Here is a 24,713-nt window from a genome sequence, read left to right as displayed (position 1 = left end):
AGGGAAACAAGTTTTGCCAGCAGTTAAACGCAAAAGTAACTTCAGGGCTAGGCCAGGACAAAATAATAAACAGCAAGAAAACTACCGTAACCTAGAAATTAAATATCCTATCAGGGAGAAAAGAAAATACAAGAACTTCCCTAACTCCTTAACTAAACATAAACAGGAGAAAACTATGTAAAAAATGCCTACATCGTTCATGACTCAGTTTGTTCTCAAGGTACATGTGGTCAACACACCACTAAAAGAAAGAAATATGTGGGAGAGAAAAAACATTATCAATTGCTCACTCAAGCTTCACAGATTTCACAATCAAAGCTATGAAAACAATTTCAACAGCATTCAACAATAGTGGGCAACACACGCTCTCCTCTGTCTCTGGGGATTTTGCACTTCCGGTCCTCTTTTCATTGCACGTTTACGTTTACGTCACATCCACTTAGGACAGAATAACCTATGAGAAACGGACAGGAGGAGAGACATCGGAAACAATGAAGGGAGAGAAGCACACACACACACACACACAGACACACACACACACGTACCGGACTACAGCCTCAGGCGCAACAGAGTTCAGAAACACTGACACTGATATAGAGAATAAGGGACTTTGTGCTTTGAAACTTTGCAGAGCTTTTTCATGCTCAAACAACAACATTACCACTACTATACCATAACAGGGCCTTATTGAATTTCATTTTGCTGCATTTAATAAGTCTAATGAAGGTTCTGTTGTTGTTTGCAGGTTTATTCCCGAGTCTCCGCGATGGCTGCTGTCTCAGGGACGGGTCGACGAGGCCGAGGAGATTCTGAGAAAGGCTGCTAAGATGAACGGGGTTAAGGCCCCTGAAGTCATTTTTTCCCTTCATCAGGTGAAGTCCACTCCTGTCTATGCTCTTCACATGCCACACAGTGCTTTAAACAGTCTCGTTTAGCTCCTCATATGACGAAAGCTCTTCAACCTCTTATTTTCTGTTCAACTGCTATTGATTTACTACTAGAGGGGTCATATAACGAGGAGTTGAAAGAGTTCAATGCACTGTGAAAACAGCATGATTTAGGCTTCTTTTATCCATCTCACACCTGCTGCACATGTGCCACGCTGATGTATGTTGGCAACAATAAGTTAATTACAAATGACTCTGCTGTATGGCATAGCAGAAGCATATCTGCGAGAAGAGTTTTGCTGCAACAGTATTTTTTACTGCATGCCACAAATGCACTTATTTACCAGCCTAGTTTTGTGCAATTTAATCTTTTATGAAGCAACATGTTTATATACTGTAACAGAGTTAATTACTCACTGACTGAAGAAGATGTTGGACAGGCACACAAACACCCCTTCAGTCAGGATCATTTCTGTCAGATAATGATTATATAGACTTTACAGTCGGTATGCTCCTGTTCTGGTCAAACTCCTTGCCCATCTGAGTGGAGACAGCAGAAAAATCACACCTAACTCTAACCACTGGTTTAGATAGTGTTGTGGTTTCAATCTTTTTGGGAAATCACTTCTCAGAGATCTTTGATGCCAGAAATATTAGACTTTATTTTATTTTCCCGATCGTTGCTCACTTTTACATATATATACCATGTCTTTTTCCAAAGATCGTAACACACCCTACAGATTATTTTTGGGTAAAGGACTTATCCCATGTGACTTCTCAGAATAGAATTTTCTGCAGCAAGCAACATTTCAGGCCAGGCCTTTCTTCAAAGTCACACACAGAGGAAATAATAGTGTACACATATATAGCTAAATTACTTATTTTCTAAATAATAAAATCTTCTACATTAGCTGAATAGCTGACTGACTTTGAAATGCAATGTCATAAAGATGTGACGCTGAAGATTAAACCCCTGCAGCAGCAAGCCGATAAACTCAGGTTAAAGCAAGCGTATGCAGGCATAGGAAACACACACTGAACGGGACAATTTCTACTTAGAATGGCAACATTTAAATGCATGGACTTACTAAAATGACAGTGCATTGGTAAAAGCGTTTACTGCAACCCTCATTATAATTGCATCTACCATAATATCAGTTATTCCACAACTCTTAGAAACAAGCATTCAATCATTCCACTGAAAAGGCTTTTTCAAAGTCCAAAGTTCATAATCCAGAGTTCACATGCACAAGTAATTTTAAACATTAATCTAGTTCAGGTGTATGATTAATTTAGTGAGGAGAATTACATGCCAATAAACGACACAATCTCTTATGATCCTTGCACAACATTTAAAGTGATGTTCACATGTTTAACTCCATGAAAACATAAACGTGCAGAAAATGGAAAACAACAACAGTGTATTTTTGAACACGATTCATTAGAAGTCACAATTAAATGTGCTTTCAAATTGTGCTTTGACGTTTAAAAGTCTTCTATTTAAAACGTCTTCATATGAATGTGGAATAAAATTTTCAGAAAATAGAACAACCAAAGTGAGGTACATTGATCAGCCCATTCTCTCGCCCAGTCCACGCTTTTTCTAGTGTCAAAAGAAAAGAAAAACAAAACAAAACGTCAGTTTATCATATGAACAGCTTATAGAGCTCTGCCCTTTCTCATCAGTCTCTTGCACCGTTAACATTTAAAGCTACGACACCAATGTCACTCATTTTTAAAAAGAACAAAAACTTGGCAATTTGTTACTTAAGGCTTATTTCACTGAAAGAAAGGAGCCGTTTAATTTGCCGTGTGACTCACAAACTCATATACGCTTCAAGGTAACACTAATAATAAGCCAACTATACCTAGTTTAAATAACATTTTGTTGAAATGGCCAAGCACTGTTCCTCCTCTGTGAGGTGATGCTCTTATTTTCTGGATTTTATTAGTTAATGACTTCAATTTAACCAGGAATAAAAAGTAATTGAAATCACAAGTGAACTTTGACTCTACTGAAGCAATGTAATATCATCATAAATGAAGTAATTGCAGTTCCACTGGCTTAAATTGTATTTCATTGCTCTAGGACAGGGGCATGTGGTGAAATTTTACCAATAAAATTAAAGTCAGGCCCATACATAAAAAAAATGTATTTGTCTGAAATCACGATCCAGGGTAGTCTCTCTTACAACGAAACATATCTCAGAGAGCTAAAAGATGAGCTCCAAGTAAAACAGAATATTTATTCAGTCAAATCATACATATATATTTTTCAATGAACAAAGACTTTCAAAATGTATTGGATAAACAAATGAACAGATTATCGTAAGGCCTCCTGCTTTCTTTTACCATTAATGTACAATTTCCAGTTGATCTTCATTCACCCTGGTCTTCCTCAAAATCCCATGATATGCCCACCTGACGTGCATAAATATTTTTTTAATTGTAGACATCTAATCTGACTCCCTAAATTCCCAGCCTAACTGACCTTGACTGCAGAAAAAGTCATTATTCACAAGTTGCTTCTCACACCATTTGTAGATTAACTTCAAACACCAGAGAGAGAGCAATAAAAAAATAAAAAGGCAGGATATCTGAATCTTCTGCCAAGTGTGTGACAGAAAGAGTGGGCCAGTTAATAGTAGTTATCCGAAGGCCTTACATTTCAGTGACTCAAATAACTCACAACATCTCCATGCTTATCAATCAAACTCTAGCCCTTACATGTACAGCATGAAAAAAGCGAGAGAGGTGTATGTAAACAAGCAAAACATTCGTTCTGGCAAGTCACGTCAGTCGAGCTTGCATCAGCTGAGTCTCAGTTGATACACGTCTTCCTATAGGAATACAACGGTATCACAGCATCCACATATAAGGTATTATCAGCAGCTTTACTGCGTTACTCAGGAGCTAGTTACCCTCCTCCCTCCCCAGCTCCACTCGTCCAGTCAGGACTGGCCTTCTGATATTCTCCTTCAAATCAGACGAATATATATTACATATCTGCTATACATTTAGGCCGTGTGTCCACCGAAGCGTTTTTTCACGCACCTGGCGTAAAATTCCAATTGTTTTCAATGGGTGGCGCCACATTTTTTAAACGCGCTAAGCGTTTTTTTCACTCTCAAGCGCTGAGTGTTTCGGCGTTTTTTACTGGTCGCCGAGAGTTGAAAAATGTTCAACTTTGGGTAAAACGCAGCGCTCATCACTGTCACTTTTTACCCAGCCGTCCAATCACAGTGGAGGAGGGGCGGGACTAATACCACACGACCAAGTGTCACAACATCCTTTCTGTACAACGACGTCAACCAGCAGAGCTAACCGAACAAAATGGATGAAAAATAAATTTTTAGTATGAAACAAATTATCTGCAAAATCAGTTACAAGTAAACTGTGCTGCGGATATTCTGTATCATAGCAACAAAGCGTCTCAACTGAAAAAACGCTGCGCTGCCAAAACTCTCTCAAGCGCCAACAGCTAGGCGTTTTCAGCAGAGCGTCCAGCGTTTTCAGATGGCTAAAAAACGCTTTGGTGGACACACGGCCTTATGTTGGTTCTGTTCTGTTTACCCTGAGGAGGTTATCGCTGCTCTCCCTGCTCTTATCCACGCCAGAACAGAACCATACCCCCAATCCAAACTGTGTGCTAATTGTCAATAATCTTTGATGATAGCAGTCCTGACATAATTTAATTTAGATATAGTACCTCCCACCTGCATACAGATCTACTTTTTGAGTTAATCATTCCTGATTGTAACACAGCTTGTTTTATTAAGTTAGGAGTTATAAATACTATTAAAGTGTGAGAATTAAATTGCGCAAGTCAATGAATAAACCATTAGCGCGACAACAAGTTAGTGACTGTACATAATTAATGCTATACATTTTGGAGACACTATTACTCCTAAGTCCTATTAAACATTCCACACACATTCAAATTACTGTGAAGCATGTGGAAAATCTGTTCATGCGTACCTGGCCACTTCATGTGTTTTCTCTGATCGGATAGCTATCCAATCGTGAAAAGACAGAAAGAGATGAAACTCGACAAAATGCATAATTTGACAAAAATCATGTAAAAAAAATGTGAAAAAAAATAATGAAATTTGTTTTGAAATATTTAATGTTCTGCACTATTTCTATGTTAGCCATTATGGATATTTAAAATATGCTTATATATAGGGGCACAGGGATTAACTCAGAAAGTTAAAAATGGCACTTTATGATAACCTAAAAAGGTTGCTGGCCCCGGGTCTATGATGTTATTATGACTGTCTGCATAAGAGTGCTGCATATTGTTTCAGCTGTGGATATCAGATTGCCTTTTGCTTACACTGTATGCAGTGTTTTGACAGTGTTGTGTAACAAGACATGTTTGTTGTTACACGTGTGCTACAGACAAAGGATAGTGCTGGAAGTTTGAAGACCTACAGTCTCTGTGATCTGGTGAAGTCCTCCAACATACGCTGCATTACTGTCCTGCTGTGCCTGGTCTGGTAAGAGCGGTTATATGTACTCAAAATAGACATGGGCTGCACATACTCTCTTACTATATATAGTGGGGAAAAAAAACAGTATGGTACAAGAGTAGTATGTCCGTTCTCACAGGACTCATAAACACTTGGCAAAAATATCCGGATGACCTACTTCTTCCGGCGAGATTCTTAATTGTGCATACAATGAATACTTTACTGTCCCTTAAAGGGGTGGTTGAGTGTGATTTCACTTTTCTAACTTTAATTACTGTGTAATGTTGCTGTTTGAACATAAACAACATCTGCAAAGTCACAACGCTTAAAGTTCAAAGCAAAGGCAGATATTTGCTTTTAAAGAAATTGTTTTTTAAGGACTACAACAAACAGCTGGTAGGGACTACACGACATTCCTCACGGGTGACATCACTTACCCTAAAATTTACATAAACCCCGCAGTCCATTTTGATAAGAGGAAGAGTTGTTGTAGTCGAGCCCATCTGTGAGTCAGCTCAAACTGTAGCATCCGTCTTTTCACATGCAATAGAAAGTCACTCTGTGTGCATCTCACAACAGTTCCTATTAGGGAACATCAATATTATAACGGTTTTGTTAAAACGAGATGAAAGTGTTCAAAAAGAACTGATGCTCACACTGAAAACATTTCAACAAGTTTTATATTTGAAAATCAACAAACAACAAATAAAACAAGCAGCTCTAAGCACTTGTTAAAGCAAGATTCTACTCTGATAAGATTCTATTCTATTCATTTCCTTCCTTATAATGACCGTCGTCAATAGCAACGCATTATAACACAGCGCACATCCATGCATCACAGGGGACGCGCACTCTCATTTCATTCAAATACAACTTGCCGTCTTGATCATCTTGTCTGGACGAGTTTTGTACGCTGTACAAAATGGATTTAACATGTAAGATTTAAAACATTAATCTCAATTCAATATGTCCCCGTAATTATGTGGTAAAAAAAAAATCGGTGTAATAAGTTTAAAATGAATATACATTATTATCACTTAAATGTCATTCTTTATAGTCTTGTTTGAACTTGCTCGTTCGTCTTTGGCTCAAAGCCACTTATTGCTGCGAACTTTTCTTCGCATAAGCTTCACGTTTATTTCAAGTGAGTGAGATCAAATATTTCAACTCAAAACAACATTTTGTGTGCAATTATTTCCCAGACGTAGTTTTGGTATTGAGTTTTTTTTTGAGCATGTTCTGCAGACAGGGTGTCCATCCTCCCGATTAAGTTTCCCTCAGGACTTTTGTAAAAGCCAAAATATGACCACACCTCAGATTTGGTCCTCTTAAAAGGCTCAAAAAGCTCCTGAGCACGGTCACCGCCTTCTAGGTATGGGAATCGAGAACCGGTTCTTCTTCAGAACCGGTGCCCAGTGAACCGATTCCTTGGAACCGTTAGCATGCTTGCTTAACGATTCCTCTTATTGGTTCCGCTCGTTGCAAATGTGTCATGACGTCACACACGTGCTACGTTGTTTTGGTTATATTTCACGCGAAAAGATGACAATAACACTTGCAACACTTGTAAAATTTCAATTTCGTCAAAGGGAACTACCTACAATATGCAGAAACATTTGTCCACACAGCATGCAATTAATTTGATGCGAGTGTGAGTAATTAAAAATGCTCCAACTACTTTAAAAGCCTACATCTGGGCACATTTCGGCTTTTATGAACAACCTGGTAAGCACGACCTGGAGAAGAGACAGTGCGTGTGCGCTCATGTCACGCACAAATAGAATATGCAGGGGGTAATACCAACTAACTTGAAATACCAGGTTAGCCGTGTTCACTCGAGCTGTTATAACGCCTGCAGAGTCTGACTGCTTTAGAGTAAGCACGAGCTCCAATATCACCCGGATCCGTAGCCAAAAACAAATCATCCACCCGCCCTAATGTTATCTGATTTATGTATCCACACCCGATGGTCAAATTACAAGTATTCTTGTTTGTTACGCGTGATTATAAATGGATGATCGTCTTCAACAACGGACTCGTTGAAGGATGCTCGTGTCTCAGGCTAACATTATACAATGATGAATGAGCGCTGCTTTTAAATGAACATTTCTTTAAAACAAAATTGATTTGACAGAATTTCATTTTCTTAATGGGATAAAACAGACTTTAGTCCCATGAAACTTTAACTGGAATGTCACTGTTTCTGTCACTGCGACTTCCCGAACAGGCGAACACACACACACACACACACACGCGTGCGCACGCACACATCACTTTTGAAGTAAAATTGAAAATTGGATGCTGTGCACCGCGATGCATCGAGATATCGAATTGATGACATGATAATCGTAATCGAACCGAACCATGAGACCAGTGTAGGTTCAAACCACTAATACTCTGTGCTGTGTCTTCTGATCAGATATTAAAGCGAGTTAATACAAACAATCACATTTGTACTTATTCCCTCACCCAATGAGAATCGATAAGAGAATCGATAAGGAATCGAATCGATAAGCAATATCGATAATGGAATCGGAATCGTTAAATTCTTATCAATTCCCATCCCTACTGCCTTCCGCCATTCCTTCGCGAATATAGAAAAACCCCAACATGGCGCGCTGCGCACCTGCGTCAGACTGTTGCTGTCTGGACAGGATTTATAGTGAGTTATTAAAATCGTGATAATCAAACACGGTTTTAATGATAATTAAAATTTAAACGATAATACTAACCGTCATTACATTTTATCGTTGTTTATAGTGAAACCGGTAATCGTCCCATTCCTAGTTTCCTTCGAGAAGGCAGTTAGCCCTTTTAGAAAGTCTGAATGGTCGGAGACCTTGTGTTAAATGGGCCACTGGGAAAGACAGTTAGACGAATTTATCCTGAACTCTTTGAGGAGGTAGATGTATTGGCCCACATGTCCAAAACACACTTTGCAGTAAATGAGGTCAATAGTCAAAGGTCAATGAGAATGGCAGCTGTGAAGTACGTAAAGGGTAACAGAGTATAGTCCATTGGCCTGCCACAAGCCATTGGCCCGATCCCATGAGTCAAGTAATGCAATCAGTAGCCAAACTTTTTGGAATGGTGGAAGTGGGATTCCAGTGGTGCAGCATGTGAGCCGAAGCGGAAACTGCCAACCAGATGGGAAAGAAATGACTCTTGCTGCGGAGAGAGAACTCGAAATAGTAAGATACTATCTCGCTTAAATCATGGAGGACAACCACAGCAAAGAGCCACATTAGCACGCTAAATATCCTTGGTTATAAGACCCAGCTTCCTTGCCAAATAACAGGTGTGCAGTTGAGGCTACGTTCCTGAGAATGGAAAAACAATTAGCCAAAGAACCTAAATGGAAGGCTGCCTATAGCACTCAAGTGCAGGACAGAGGGGCTGCAGTAAAATTATCCCAAAACACAATCAGTAACTGGGGTGGGCTTTTCTGGTATGTACGCCATCTTATTGTTCCTAATCCTCACTCAGTCACAACCTCAGTGAGGCTTGTTTGGAACAGCAGTCACAGAGTTAGAGGTTTACATTTACATTTATTCATTTAGCTGACGCTTTTATCCAAAGCGACTTACAATTGCTAGATATGTCAGAGGTCGCACGCCTCTGGAGCAACTAGGGGTTAAGTGTCTTGCTCAGGGACACATTGGTGTCTCACAGTGGATTCGAACCCGGGTCTCTCACACCAAAGGCATGTGTCTTATCCACTGCGCCATAACCACCTATGAACGACCTGTTACTGAAAGTAATTGACTTCCTCAATCAGATATGTGCTGTTCTGTTAAGATTCGGGAGCAGTGTATGCCCCATTAGGAGACATCAATTCACTTTGGTTGGAAGAACGTGAAATGCATTTTCCTTTGATGAAACTCTGTGGATGAAGAGGTAAGTGAATATGCGTTCACAAGGGTCAATATTGGAGACAAGACCGCAGGGTATGCGTAAAACTGCCAATTTGCGATCCTTTGTTCACCTTGAGGAAGAGTGCAGAGTGCTTCACCATGACAGCTATATTGATGACATTCTTAGGTCCCACAATGACCTTCACCTACTGAAGTCTATTGTGGCTAGGGTTGGGTATCGGTTGGGCTTTACGCGATACCAGTACTACTCTGTATTTTTTAAACAGTTACGGTGCTTAAATGGTTCTTGAACCGGTACTCCCTTTTATTTACCAACCAATATAAAATTAAATTTCACATTTACATAATATCAAATAAAACAATATTGTATCAAACAATGTAATAATACTGGAGATTAATAGAGATTACTACCAGGGTAATCTAATCTCGACATGGCTCCAGGTTCCCATGTTTTGTCTGCTTGAACCAGTCATGTAAGTTATCTGGTCGTTGTACTAGTTACGGCAGCTCTTAGCTTGGCGAGTTTGGTATTTCGTTCCCACTGCGTCTTAGCTACGCAACGTTGAGTGAACCTATGAAAGAGAACGTCTCTGGTTACTGGTGTAACCTGTGTTCTCTGAATGGGGATCGAGATGCTGCGTTCGCTGCCAAGCTCATCGCGCTGCCGACAAGCTTCCTTTTTCGGCAGAGAAATCTGAGGAGCAGAAGATGGTGCGCAAGCCAATATAATATGACAACGTAAGAGTGTTGAGGCGGCACCCGCGCCATCAGCCAATAAATTGGCGTGATTCTATATGGGCTTCAGACAATCGGCACACCCAGTGTCAGGAAATAAACAGGAGATCCAATAGCAAGTAAAGTATATTATTTATTGAGTGAGTCTTGGTAGGTGATGGTAGTAAAGTCCAGTGAGAGAAGCACAAGGCAGCACAGGGACGCTGGGGTCCAACCCTATCTGGATGGTATGAAGAGGCTGAAGATGATGATAATGAAGGTGATAACCGTAGTTCGGGAGATCCAGGAAATAGAGCGAAGACTGGATAACAGGAAGCTGACGGAACGAAGTGCTGGAGTGTAGAACAGACAAAACACGGAACTTGAACAGGCAGGACAAAACGGGAACTGGAGACAGGCAGGATACATGGAACATCCAACAACGATCTGACAAAGACAAGGAGAAAACAGAGGGACTAAATAGGGCTCGCTGATCAGCTGCAGCTGGCGTGCTTATCAGATGCGGCTGGTGACTGATCAGCAGCAGTGATCAGTGACCCCGCCCATGCGCACATACACACACACACGAGACAAGAAAGGAGACAGCAAATTCATAAACCGTGACAGTACCCCTCCCTCTAGGAGTGCCTCCTGGCGCTCCCAGAAGAACTTACCTGTTGATTGTAATCATCAATCAGGGAGTGATCCAGTATGTCCCCAGCAGGTACCCAACTTCTCTCCTCCGGACCGTAACCCTCCCAGTCCACCAGATACTGAAATCCGCGTCGCCTCCGTCTCAAGTCCAGAATACGATTGCCCGAATACGTGGTTTCCTGTCTACGAGTCGTGGCAGTGGGGGAACAGGGGCCGGCGGATTAAGGTGAGAATGAAATACAGGTTTCAATTTGGACACATGAAAGGCGGGATGAATTCTCCTGTACGCCAGAGGGAGTTTGAGTCGGACTGCCACCGGACTAAGGATCTTGGTGACAGGGAACGTGCCAATGAATTTAGGAGCTAGCTTGGAGACAGCGAATTCATAAACCGTGATAACCAGAGGGCGTTCTGACGCGTAATTTAACACGTGAAATGCAGCCAAACTTTGGAGCGTTTGCCTTCGGCATCTTCATTAATCCCCTCGCTATCAGTTCAAAAAGTGTGCCTAGTAGCGGCACTGACGTCATGCAAGTTAACGCCGGAACACCAGGGGGCGGTAAAAAAAAGTCAGGCACCGAAATTTTCATTCTTATTCGGTCTCGTTACTTCCGTTTACGTCGGAACCGGTTCCCTATTGGCACCGTGTTTCGGTACCCAACCCTAATTGTGGCAAATGTAAACTTGATCTTAAAAGCTGGAGGATTCTTTCTCAAGCCGTGGGACTTCTCAGGTCGAAGTGGGAGGGTAGAATCTGAGGATAAGCCAGTTAAAATCAAAGAATAGACTATGGTTCTACCATACTAAATGTGTGACGATGACAATAATGCAATTGATCTGGGCCATGATGTGGAAGAGAAAAAGCTCCATGAAATGACATTAATCGATTTTCAAAGAGAAGAATTGGTCAAAATATCTCACAAGAGCAAGTCAGAAGACAAAGACCTAATCCACTGACACATAGAGAGTTGTTGAGTCAGGCGTTGGGGGTGTTTGATCCAGTAGGCCTAATGACTCCAGCCAAGCAGTAGGTAGCAATTCTAGTTTGAAGAGTGTTCCAAGTGGTAAAGGATGGAAGGGTTCCAATCAATGAGACTTGGGACACTGCCCTTTCTGATGTTCTCAGAGAAGATGCGATCAAGCTCTTTTAGGAGAATGTTCACCTTGGCCAAATTAAATTCTCTAGAGCTTTAACTGCCCCAAATGTCAATGATGAACCATGGGCAGTAATGTTTTCTGATGGAAGCGAAAACGTTTATGCTTCTGTAATGTATCTTAGATGGAACTCTGATCAGGGCTCAATTACCAAGCTTGTGGAGTCTAAAGCCAATCTCATTCCCTTAGATCATAAAGGAGATTCTGTCAAAGCAAAAATGTGTGGAGCAGTGTTTGCTGAATTTTTGTGAAAGTCCTTTGAGCAGCATAGCCAAATTAAAGTTGAGAAATGGTACCACTTGTTTGATAGCCAAACCGTCCTTGGTGCTATACAGCAAGAAAGCTATGGCTATAAAACGTTCTTCGCTAACACAAATGGAGAAATCCAAGGAATCACAAAGGTGCAAGAGTGGTGGTGGAGACCAGGTGGCGTGATCATTGGAGGGGTCCTCAAGATCTTGATGAAAATTCAGAGTGGCAAAATGGACCAATTTTCCGTAGCTTTTCAGGAAGTGAGGGACCAGTTAATTCTGGTAAGGATCTATCAGCTACTGCCTGAGAAAGCATCAGCAAGCTTCAAAAGAAGGCATTTGCGGCTGCACTGACAAGGTCCAAACTAAAACGGCAGATATCGACTGAAGGATCCAGGCAAAGTGAGGATCTCATCCAAGTCCAAGCTGAATCGAGGAGACCACCTGCAGGATCAACTGTTCAAAACATGTGTAATATGGGGCATGTCAGTAATCTAACCCAACTACTTTAAACAGTAGTGTGGCTTTGGAGAGCTGCAAAAAAGTACCTTGGCAGGACTAAGACCCTAAACAACCCAAAGTGGGAGGCAGTCTCTACAGGAGGAACCATCTCGGTGAGAGAAAGAGAAGATGCCCTGCGAGACATTTTACTTGCTGCGCAAGAAGGTATAACCTTCCCAAACACAACCAGAGACAGGCTGGTAGTCTATAAGAATGCAGATTCTGGGCTGTTGGTTTGCAGTGGCAGAGTGCAGGTCTTTAAAGAAGATCAAGTTGTCCTCCCAATCCCGACCCTACAGTGCCACCAGGGGGCCCCCCAATCGAGTTTAAAATATATATATATATTTTTAGATGACTTAAACAAGTGACATAAATGAATGAATGAATATGAATGAATGAATGAATAATTCAAGACAAGAAAATTCTGATTTCATGATCAATATACCTGCCAACAACTGCTGCTGTGTCTGCCAGCGTTTAAGTCATGTGCATAATCTAGACACCTCGCGAGTGCATAGACAATTTGTGCGCAACTGCGCATAGTCACGGTATCGGTTTAAGTTGGAGAAAATAGCCGCATGGGAACTTAACCTTCAAGGTCTAAGGGTTGCAGTTTGAATAAATAATAAACATAGCAGTTTGAACTCTTCTCCACTTTATTATACCACACATCAGATCACTAACTCCAAAAACCTGCGACACTCCAGTACCAAGTGCGCACGACCCATTCCTATCTACGGCAAGCCCCGAGGGGAAAAATAGATTGCATACACACATACAACGAGCGCCAGGACATCATTAACGGTATTATAGTAACAGTGTCATGATACAACCAGACACAGGTAGATCTAAACGCAGCGTGAGTTTATTAGAGGGTAGTCAGACAGGCAAGGGTCACAGACAGCAAACACAGCATAGGAGACAAGGCAATACTCAGAGTCCGATAACCAGGCGGGAAGACAGAGGCAGGCAGCAGACAAGACGGAATCCAGGAAACAGGCGATGGGTCAGATACACAGACAGGACTAGACTAGGAAAAGCTTGGTGATGTCCACAACAGTAAAACAAGACTTAGCCATGAGTGATAGTTAGAGTGGAGTATAAATGAGTGTGGAGCTGCGTGAGGAACTCAATGCAGGTGTGAGAGTGATCAGTGGAAACAGGTGTGTGTGAAATCAGTTCCAGGGAAGGCAGTGCAGGGGTGGAGCACCCTCTAGTAACACTCGAGGGCTATCCAGCCGAACATCGTCACAAACAGACTTTGTTGGATTCTGTCATGTACAATCCAACAGAGTCTGTTACAATAAAAAAAATTAAAAAAAAATTGGAGGACAGTTACACTGTATTACTGTATTGAGACAGTTGAGAAATAATAATATGTTTACATTTTTTAAAAATAATTGTCATTGTTGAACCCTTGCTCTTATGTTTCTGATTTCTCACTTTTGTCATTATTTTAGCAAATAATTTATTTTATATGTTTTGAGACAGTTTGTTTTTAGAAGTTTCAAAGAGTTAGTAAAAGAGTAAAGTAAAAGTTGAAACTTTTTTAAGTAGGCATCTATTTTTTATTAAGTATTTATTTTGTATTAATACATAACCTCACTGTATTCATTTATAATGTATCATTATTGCGTGACATTTGTGTCAATAATCATCAAGCACAGGTGACTTCGTGTAGTGGGAGGGGCCCCCAAATCAAGTTCTGCTTAGGGCCCCCAAAAGGCTCGGACCGGCTCTGCCGCAAGTGATGGGTGATTTACCACCAGAGAGATCGCAGCCTGCTGCACCTTTTGAGTTAACAACAGTAATGTTTGATTAGGGTTGGAGATGAACTGTGCAGGACAGTCGATCGGCAGGAGCAGGGTTGGGCACCCCTGTCTTAACCCATTTTGCGACATGGTTGCAATTGTTGCTGCTAGGAGGAGACACTGCAGAGAACAGAGAGTGCATGGTAGAAGGGAGAAAATATATTCCACCCATATTCATTTCTTTAGAATGCCAGAGGAAAGATGTTATCCGAACATATCGTTTGCGAAGCCATGTTATTTTTAATTTGCTGCAGGAAATAAAAGACAACTTGGAACCCTCAACTACAAGGAGTCACGCAATACCCAGTGCATCAAAACTTCTTGCAACCCTTCATTTTTTGTCCTTTGGCTTTTTTCAACGTACTGTGACTTCTTTAGCTGTGATTTCACAGTCTGCATTTTCACCTGCGTTATCCCTGCACTTATCCCAACACTAATTTGCGCTGCTCTTGGTAGGTCATTACGTAAATTATTGGACTGCGTCTGTGTTCTTTAATTCGCGCGTCAGCAGTAGATCACATGCAAAACTTGTCACTCTCATCGGTGCATTTGTGGAATTGCGCTCTAACGCCAATTTGCCCCGTTTAATAAATCTTGCCCTAGATCTCTTTGACCCTACTATGTGAAAGATGACGTCAAGAAAAGAATATCACTGAAGGTCTGGGGTTTTGTCTTTTGCTGTATGTCGAGTAGAGAAATTCATGCAGAACTGGCTAACACCCAATCAACGAAAGCTTTTTAATGTCATTTAAAGATTAGCTATACCAGGAAGATCTATTCAGATCTATATACCAATTTAATTGGAGCAAGACCGGTTTTACAGGAACTGTACAAATTTGTTGAGGACATGGACAAGTCTGGTCTAAAGGAAAATGCTGCAAAAAATGGAACTGGAATCCATCCAGCCGATTCTCCACATAGGAATGGAGCTGAGGAAGCTGCAGTGCACACTGTCAAGTGTGAATTCCAAACAGCCCTTGAAAGTGCAGCCAATCTCGCTAACGAATGGCAATCGATGCCTGGGTCCAAACCCAGGAAGATTGTATCCAGTACATTACACCCAATGCACTATTGTTAGGGCAAGCATCCCAAAGTGGTGATGTAAAGAATTTTTTTTTACCCATTCAAATGTCTCCAAGCAGTGCAGTCGGTTGTGGATAAATTCTGGAGCCAGAGCTTGCAGGTCCTAACTTGTTCTTAAGAAGCAAGTGGCGTTGCATTCACAGGAACGTTGCGATTGAAAACATTGTCTGGATAACAGATCAAAATGCACTCAGGGGGAATTTAAGCTTAGCAGAGTAATTAGTGCTAATCCAGACAGCAAAGGAATAGTAAGAGATGTCAATGTCTGAATGTTCCTGTTCCTATCACAAAGCCCTTGAAAGCAAGAACAAACTATCCAGTGTCCATGGGACCCAAGGAGAAGAACCCGAGTTCTATTCTTCACAGGGACGTCAGACGACAGGTTGTCCTCCTATTTGTTTCTCATCTGGGTTGATCACTTGTATCTAATATCCTAACCTATCTAGCCGGTGACAAACAATTAGTTTGCCTTCAAAGCATTGAGATTTCCTAGTGTATCACAGGAAGATCCAGTGGGAGATGCCAAGTCAACATAACCTGGTTAATTATAATTACCTAATGCATCACCAGATTCTGGAGCCTGTGAGGAGTTTATTATTAATATTTTATTTTAGTGAATAAAGGATGTTTACCGGTATAAAGATGTTGGCGGTGGCCTAGTCAATCACGGAGCATGTAGCAACTTATAATGTACATAATATAAAAACTGCATATAATGTAATAAGTATGACATTATTATTGTAATAAAATGTTCATAATGAAATACTTTTCTTAAAACGTAATAAAATCTTGAGCTCATAATGCAATAACAATTTTTACATTATGAAAAATTTATTACATTATAAACTCACCAAAAAAAGTAATATTTTCAAAATTGTAATAGCTTTTAAAACATAAAAAATACTAGTATTGCCTTACAGTACATTAAAAAACAAGCTATATCCAGTCTGCATAATGTAACAGATTTAAATATTCATACAATTATTATAATATCATTATATTATTGTTATTATTATTAATAAGTAAAGCTTTGATATTCCTTTACAGTACATTTTAAAAATCTAAAAATTAAAAATTCTTTCTTTTTTACATCACAACACCAAATCGTTTTAGCAGGGGTGTGTGGACTTTTTATATCCTGTACAAGATTGTTAGTTGTACTGTATTTTTCAACATGTCCTCTGATGTACAATCAGGCTTTGTTTTGCTGTAACTTATATTAAAGTGAAGAAATATTGGCTTAACTTGTGCTCTGTGCTGCCGTTGGCTGAAGCAGATAGTATGTTTTATCACACACACACACACACACACACACACACACACAAGCACACGCACGCACACACACACACACACACACACACACACACACACACACACATTCAGACACACACACACACACACACACACACACACACACGCACACACCTAATTGCTATACTGTGGGGTTTTCTTCACAACAAGGTATTGGTATTTGACACAGTTTGTCATTTAACAGTATGTATACCGTATGTATACAAGAAGTAGTAGTAATAATAATAAATATAGCTGCAAGCAGCCATTACCGGGGCCAAGCGCAAGAAGCGGCAACAGATGCCATCATGGGTGGGAGTGGCAGACCAACTGCAGCAAGGAGCAATTAAAGACATTTTAAGAGAATTTTGGCAAAATGGCTAAAAATCATATATACAGTAACTTTAAAGATGATTTAATTGTTTATCAGTTTCGAAAAATAGGTGGTGCAGTTACGAAATCGATGTGATGTGGTCAGAGTGAGGTGACAATGACACATACAAAGTTTGGTGTCAAAATGTGAAGGCATTGCAGAGATAAAGACTTAATAGTCATTTAGGCAGCATGCCTCAACTTTGCTGCTGCGGTATACGAAAACGGTTTTGTCTATCGTCACGAAATCCATAACTTTTAGTCGGCATGGTCTGGAGATGATATGATTCGATTTTGGTGAAAATCGAACGAATGGTCTAGGAGAAGTTAGAAAAAGAAGATTTTGAGAGTAAATAAAGATGGCGGACAGGAAGTTAGTCCAAATTATCAAACTTGGCATCTATGTTCTCGGCATGACCCAAGGAATCTATTAAGACCAGTGTCATTACAATAGGCATATTTTTTCAAAACTTATTAGCATTTTTGGACATATAATTTTAACTTTTGACCAACAGGTGGCGCTGTCTCAAAATCTTTTGAGTACCTTCAGGGGATGGTGCTGGTGGCAAATTCTGAGTTTCATAATGTTACACCAATGTATTTGTGGTAGTGTTGTCACGATACTAGAATTTCTAACTTCGATACGATACCTTGAAAAATATCGATATTCGATACCATTTTCGATACCACAGAGAAAAAAACTGCCACAATATTAAGGGGGTCTTTTTTTTTATTTAAAGCTAAATATTACAAGTCTAGAACATGACAATGAGGTATATTTTACATGAACAAAAATGTCCTGAGTTCTATCTGTTAATATTTTTTCATTGGACCAGAGCTAACATGATCCGTTGTGTTTTTATTACCTACTGTTATCAAAGATTAAAATATACTGTAACAAATGCATTGGTCATCGGTCATAAATGCTGGTTAATACATTAACTTAATTTGATGAACAGATTTAAACGCAAACGTGTGTGCATCACACGCGGAAACAATGCTCACTGGATCAGCATCTAGTCAAGTTACCTTTATTTATATATTGCTTTTAATAATACAGATTGTGTCGAAGCACTTAACTGTATCAAATTGGAGGATAGAGTGTCAGTAATGTATAATAATAAGGTTAAACATTCAATTTTCAGTTAAAGGCATTTCATTATTGAATTCAGAGATGCCATTGTCTAGCTCAGTTTAGTTTAATTAGTATATGTGTAATCAAATTGATGATAATCGCTAATGAAGGCAAATTGCAGAATTAAATAATAATTTTTGAATAAAGTTAAACAGACACAAGTTAATTTACATCTGACCACAGTTACAATATTTACTTGTCTACGATTCCTCAGTCAGATTATGTTAACTTTAAGAATTACAGTGAAAAAACGAAACACAGACTCATATCAACAACAATACTAGGCCATCTTGGTTAATGTTTCAGAAAAGTTAAAATGAGAAGAGTTACAGTGTTAGGATGTTTTTAGCAGTGGTGCAGGTCTGTCCAAAAAACAAACACCCCTGATGCTGAGCATATGCTTGCTAAATGGTACCCCTGGAGCCAATTCCTTAAATGTTTTCATCTATAAAATAATTTTACAAAATGAGTGATGAGAGGGATATTGATAGTCAAACAATCTTTTGGGTGCCCGCAGCCCGCTCGCAGTGTGAAGCGCGTGTCCGCGCTATTCTCCGACATGCCCGCTCGCGGTGTGTAGCGCGTGTCCTGTCCACGCCATTCTCCGACTCCGACATGCCCGCTCGCGGTGTTCTTTATCAATCAACCAAAGCCGGTCGCGGGGACGCCGCACTCGCCATCTTTCCATTCACTTTTGCTATTTAACCAGAGCGAATGAGACGAGTGCGTCACGTGTGGTGTTTGTCAACGCGCCTTTGGAGAGAAGTGAAAGTGACTGCTCGGCTAGTATTGGTGTATCGATACTTCGGGAAATTAGTATTGGTACCGTTCAGATATTTCAGTATCGATATTTATCGAAATATCGATATTTTTGACAACACTAATTTGTGGAGTATAGAATTTTACATCACGAAACTGTATTCCAGTCAATGGGAATTTCATGTTTTTTTCTATTATAGCGCCACCAAGAGGCAAAATCCCACAATTCTTTTCATGTGTCCTCGGAATGAGCCCATACATGTGTGTGCCAAATTTGATGAAAATATCTCAATTCGCTTTGGAGTTCAGACATTTATATGAAAAAACACGTCAAAAATGACTGACACGTGACTTTTTGGTTGAAATTTACTACCCCTTACTATCAATATTTTGGCAATTTGGGCATTGGCATATTGCCAGCGACCTATGTTTCCAAACTTCTGACGGTGGTTTCGTCTCGATCGGACAAGCGGTTTCGAAGATATTAGCAAATGTTTTTTAAGCGCTAAATCTCAACGCTACACAAACCATAAGATGAAACCTAGCATGTTTGATATCTGTGGACTTGGCAAGGATTCATGAACTTAAGGAGATGACTCCCGTGAAAATAAGTCAACCACACCCAGAGTTATAAGCATTTGAAAAATACATTTTACCACTAGGTGGCGCTGTTTCGAAACTTCTCAGGCTCCTTCAGGGTATCATACTGATGACCCATATCGAGTTTCGTAACAATTCGTTCATGCGTTCAGAAAATACAGCATTTTAGCACATAATTCAAAATGTCCGACAGCCAAAATGGCTGATCTGGGAAAATTGGATATCAGTCGACTCGACATGGCGCCCTGATCTAACGAGACCACTTTTATGATTTTTGGACCAACCGTTTAGAAGTTATACGCAAAAATAGCCATTTTCTGTATCTGCGGAGCAGTAGGTGGCGCTGCGCTGAAACGCATGATGTAGCCTCAGGTCATGCTTGTGATGTCATGGACCAAGTTTGGTCTTAATACGATAAACCATTGCGGAGATACAGTGAAGTGAGAAGTGAAACCGCCAGTGTCCCGATATGGCGCTGATATGTATCTGATATGTATCTTGGTACTTGAGTCTGCGCAGTAGCGATCTCGTGACCAGACCTGCACAGTAGTGATCTCGGGACGAGACCTGCGCAGTACTGATCTGGGGACCGGACCTGCGCAGTAGCGATCTCGGGACTGAACCTGCGCAGTAGTGATCTCGGGGGCAGACCTGCGCAGTAGTGATCTCGGGACCAGACCTACGCAGTAGTGATCTCGGGACCGGACCTGCGCAGTAGCGATCTCGGGGCCAGACCTGCGCAGTAGTGATCTCGGGGCCAGACCTGCGCAGTAGCGATCTCGGGGCCAGACCTGCGCAGTAGCGATCTCGGGACCAGACCTGCGCAGAGGTGATCTCAGGGCCAGACCGGCGCAGTAGTGATCTCGGGACCAGACCTGCGCAGTAGTGAGCAGGAAAAGTCACGAAATCAACGCCCCGCCCTCACTCTCGCCGAATGGATCGCAATCATGACGTCACAGCACCGCTTTTATAGCATCAAATAGCTAACTAAAAACAAACTTATTTTAAAAACAAACACTTGAAATTACATCAGCGTGATAAAAACTACAGTAAATGACAGAATCTACCTTTGGAAAAAAGATATGTGAAGTGTAATTTAATTGTTTAGTTGGTCTCACATCCCGTTGAATAACACGGGGAGGCGGGGTTTATGAGCTATACTAGGACCAGCCACTGGGGGGCGATCGAGAGGTTTTGGCTTCACTTTTCAGGGCTTGTGCAGCAGGCTTGATATGGACCTGCCGCTCACTCGCTCACTTTCTCCTTTTAGGTTTGCCGTTTCAATTGGATACTGTGCCTTGTCTCTGAACACATCCAGTCTACATGGAAACATCTTCCTGAACTGCTTCTTGTCCGCAGTGGTGGAAGTGCCTGCGCTCCTCATGGCCTGGCTGATGCTCCGCCGCTTGCCACGCCGCCTCTGCTTGTCTTCCACCCTGTCACTCGGGGGAGTGCTCCTTCTCTTCATACACCTCATACCACAACGTGAGACAGTTAACTGTAATCTGCTATAGAAGATATTCATTAATAGGTTTCAGCAGAAATGGTGAATAGAAGGTTTAGTGTTCACTTTTGATTGTGTTTAACCTTTAAACTGTGTTACAACCCTGTAATGCTTTTTGTGTTCCTGGTCAAAAATGACTGTCCTTTTAAAAATAGCTTATAAATCTGTAGTTATGCTATATTCAAGTCAAGTCAAGTCACCTTTATTTATATAGCGCTTTTTACAATACAGATTGTTTCAAAGCAGCTTTACAGAGATAACAGGAAAATAATGTAATAATATTGTTAAATATAAAATTAAATGTCCCCAACTAAGCAAGCCAAAAGCCAATGGCAACAAAGGCGAAGAAAGGCGAAAAAGGAGACAGTGGCAAGGAACCAAAACTCCATCAGTGACAGAATGGAGAAAAACACTTTGGGAGAACCCAGGCTCAGTCGGGGGGCCAGTCCTCCTCTGGCCAACGAACGAACAGTGTATCAGCAAAATATTATCACCAAATATACAATCTTTTTGTCAACTTGTTTCAATTAGGACAGGTTTGGTGTTTCTTTTTGGAGCTGATTGATCGTAGGCCTCATGGATCTGACGATAAAGTGTGTGTGTGTGTGTGTGTGTGTGTGTGTGTGTGTGTGTGTGTGTGGTGTGTGTACAGGTTTATATTAAATTGTGTGAACAAGCCAGCGGTTTCAAATTCTGATTTCTTTTGAAAATGTAAAAATGCAGAAATTTTTCTGTGATGGGTAGTTTTAGGGATAGTGTTAGGAGATAGGAAATAAGTTTGTACAGTATAAATATCATTACGCCTACGGTCCCCTCAAAGATAGCTCAAACGAGTATTTGTGTGTATGTGTGTGTGGTCCTGGTAAACCCTATGTTATTAGAGCAAAATGTCCCCAAAGGATGAACCTCATTGGTCCCCATGAGGAAAACAGCTTAGAACTGTCAGTGACACTTTTTTCACCAACCAAGACGAATGGAGCTCAAGGTCTGGTAAGGTCAGTCTGACATTACGCCAGACATTATCTTAAAGGGAATACTGGCACAAGAAAACAATAGTTTCCTCTCCTCATGACCTCATTTCACTCATGAATTAAGGGAGTAGTCTACTTAAGGGACCTGCTTATCAGGGGGAGACAGTTTCACCCTTAATGTTGACTCATGAAGGGCTGTCTGCTTGTAAACTCAACCAGTTGGGAGGCAGCCACACTTCATGAAACATAAGAAAGCTACCTAGTTAGAAATCCGCCATTAGGGGGACGTCATGCCTTATATACATATTGGGACGATCTGGTTCAACCCCTAAACACCACAGGGGGGTGTTTTAGTAGACAAATGATCCACCCGTCTGACCTAGAGTCAGCATCTCGCAAGGCCAGCACTCGTGTATTAAGAGTACTCAACCAGTGAGAAGGGAAGCAAAGCTCAAAGCAATAACCACTTTCTCCCCTGGGACCAGAGATGGGTTCTCTGGGGAGCTGAGGACTCAGCACAAAGACCCTCTGAGTGAGGGCAGTCCAACTCTGACCCAAGACTGTGATCCCCAACTTAGACTAGGCTATAAACAGGGATGATAGACCCTAACAAAGAGACCCATGAGGGAAGGGTGTACTACGCCCACTAGAGGAAACTAGAAAACGACTGTAAAGTACTAGCCGTGCTATAGTCTCCTTAGTCTACCTGAGCCCGAACAGAGCATGGAGGACACAAGAGAAGGTGTCTCAGCTACTGGGAGGGTACACTCCACGTTAGCCCCTGCAGTCTGGAGATCAACTCGAGCTCTCGTGGTAGCAGAGGACCTACTTACCGATCCCTACCACATTATCAATCTCCGGCGCACACGAGGAAACTGCCTGCTTAGGTGGGCAAAAGTGGGTGAGACGGTTTCTACTTCGCTGCTTACACAAGGGAGCCACCTGCTTAATAATCCATTATATAATCCCCTATGACTTTGCGAATATGCTAAAGCTTGTATTCTTGGGAAACTGCCTGTCGAAGAACCCAAATAGGGTGGCAGTTTCATTAAGGTAATAAAGAAGCCTCCTACTAAGGAGACCCCGAGTGACCTAAGTGACCTGCTTAAAAGACCCCAATAGGGGGAAGCAGCTAACCTTGAATCTTTAGCATATCACAGAAAGGGAGATATTGAGTGCTCAAAACTGTGACAAGGACCTTGTGAAGTCCACACCCTGGTAAACTCAACGGAGCTACCTACTTAAAGGAAACCCCCCACCCCTAGGGGTGAGGATACGTGCTTTTTACAATACCCCATTAAATACCTATGAAGGAACTTCCTAATTACCACTTAGGGAAGGGTACACTTCATGACCTAAAGGAGCTGTCTACTTAAGGGACCCACGTAGGGGGGAGACAGCCACAACTTTAGTATAATGTAAAGACTCATGAAGGGGTCGCCTGCTTAAAAACCCAACCTTTGGGGAGGCAGCCCCAACCTTAAGGGAGCTACCTAATTAAGGTGGAGGCAGATTCAACCTTTACTGCCATGGTTCTCCCCTTTTCTTGTGAACCGCAGCTCCCAAGGGAGGCGGCTACCATAAGGGAGCTTGAAAACTGGGAACGAAGACCTTCTTAAACCTCAAAGGAGAAGTTCACTCTGCCAGCATGACAGAATTAGGGAGCCTCTTCAAAAAAAAAAAAAGGGGTGAAGATTCAGGGGTGAAGATTCTCCACTTATTAGCCCAAATGTATAATTCCCTAAAGACTTAGGAGAGGAAGTTAAACTTCACTCTCTAAGATAGCCGCCTACTTAAGGAACCCACTTTCAGGGTGAGGCAACCTCAACCTTAATATATTGCAATGATACATAAAGGGGTCGTCCGATTCCTATTGATTCCAATAAGGTAAAAGAAAAAAACCTTAGATATCATGTATTTTAAGTCTTTTTGCAAAACATTTAATTGTAGCTGAATATCCTGAACAAAAATCAACAGGCTAAAGAACACTTAAACAATAAACGTTTGCCTGTGGTTTAAAAACAACATAGCAAAAACAACAATAGCCAAACTAATGTAAATTTCAAGCATTATTAAAGACAAACACTCAGTAATTAAACAGGACAAATAAAAAATCAGCAATCGCAACAAATAAATACAACTGAACAAAATATATGATTGAAATAAAAGTTTTTTTAAGATCCTCAGTTATTCAGGTATAGAAACTGTAATCAAATGTAAAATAACACTGCACTTTATAGATAAAATATACATTACAAATATAGTTTTAAAAAAAATACCGGTTCTCGGTACCCAGCCCTACATATCCATAACTGTGATCTCTCATCCTCTCAACGTTCATGTAATCCGCATGAAAAGTATGAATACGAGCTGAATATGGTTTCTCTCTCGACCTCAGAGCGTTGTCTGCTAGATCTATGACTCTTTTAGAGAAAGCACATTCGCATCTAGCAGCCCGCTCAAGTGAGCTATTAATATCCATACCTAGGTCAAATATCATGTGATAATATTTGGTGATAATATAGCATAACAAGCGATATAGTATAAGCTATTTTTGTAGGCTTGTCATTTTTGACCTGGAACAAGTGTAACAAGATGGAAAAAATATATAAAGAATTACAACAATTTTTGAGTAAGTAGTTATACCCTTGTTAAATAAAGTCAGTAAGGTTTAGTCCA

The 24,713-nt window shown here is 40.9% G+C and overlaps 1 protein-coding gene across 1 annotated transcript in view; it reads left to right on the top strand.

Annotated features, from left to right (window-relative positions):
- The window catches only part of slc22a21 (solute carrier family 22 member 21), a 37,023-nt gene that overhangs the window by 8,819 nt on the left and 3,491 nt on the right, over positions 1 to 24,713 (top strand). Inside the window, exons 5-7 of the mRNA XM_077224570.1 lie at positions 746 to 872; positions 5,289 to 5,386; positions 20,830 to 21,044. Coding sequence (XP_077080685.1) covers positions 746 to 872; positions 5,289 to 5,386; positions 20,830 to 21,044 — 440 coding nt within the window. The remainder of the gene's footprint in view (positions 1 to 745; positions 873 to 5,288; positions 5,387 to 20,829; positions 21,045 to 24,713) is intronic.

Source organism: Siphateles boraxobius, unplaced genomic scaffold (genome assembly GCF_051911475.1).
Source record: "Siphateles boraxobius isolate OS27281-9 unplaced genomic scaffold, OSU_SipBor_1 125, whole genome shotgun sequence".
Lineage (NCBI taxonomy): Eukaryota > Metazoa > Chordata > Actinopteri > Cypriniformes > Leuciscidae > Siphateles > Siphateles boraxobius.
Note: the sequence above shows the minus strand (reverse complement) of the source record. Positions and strands in the feature narration are given on the sequence as shown.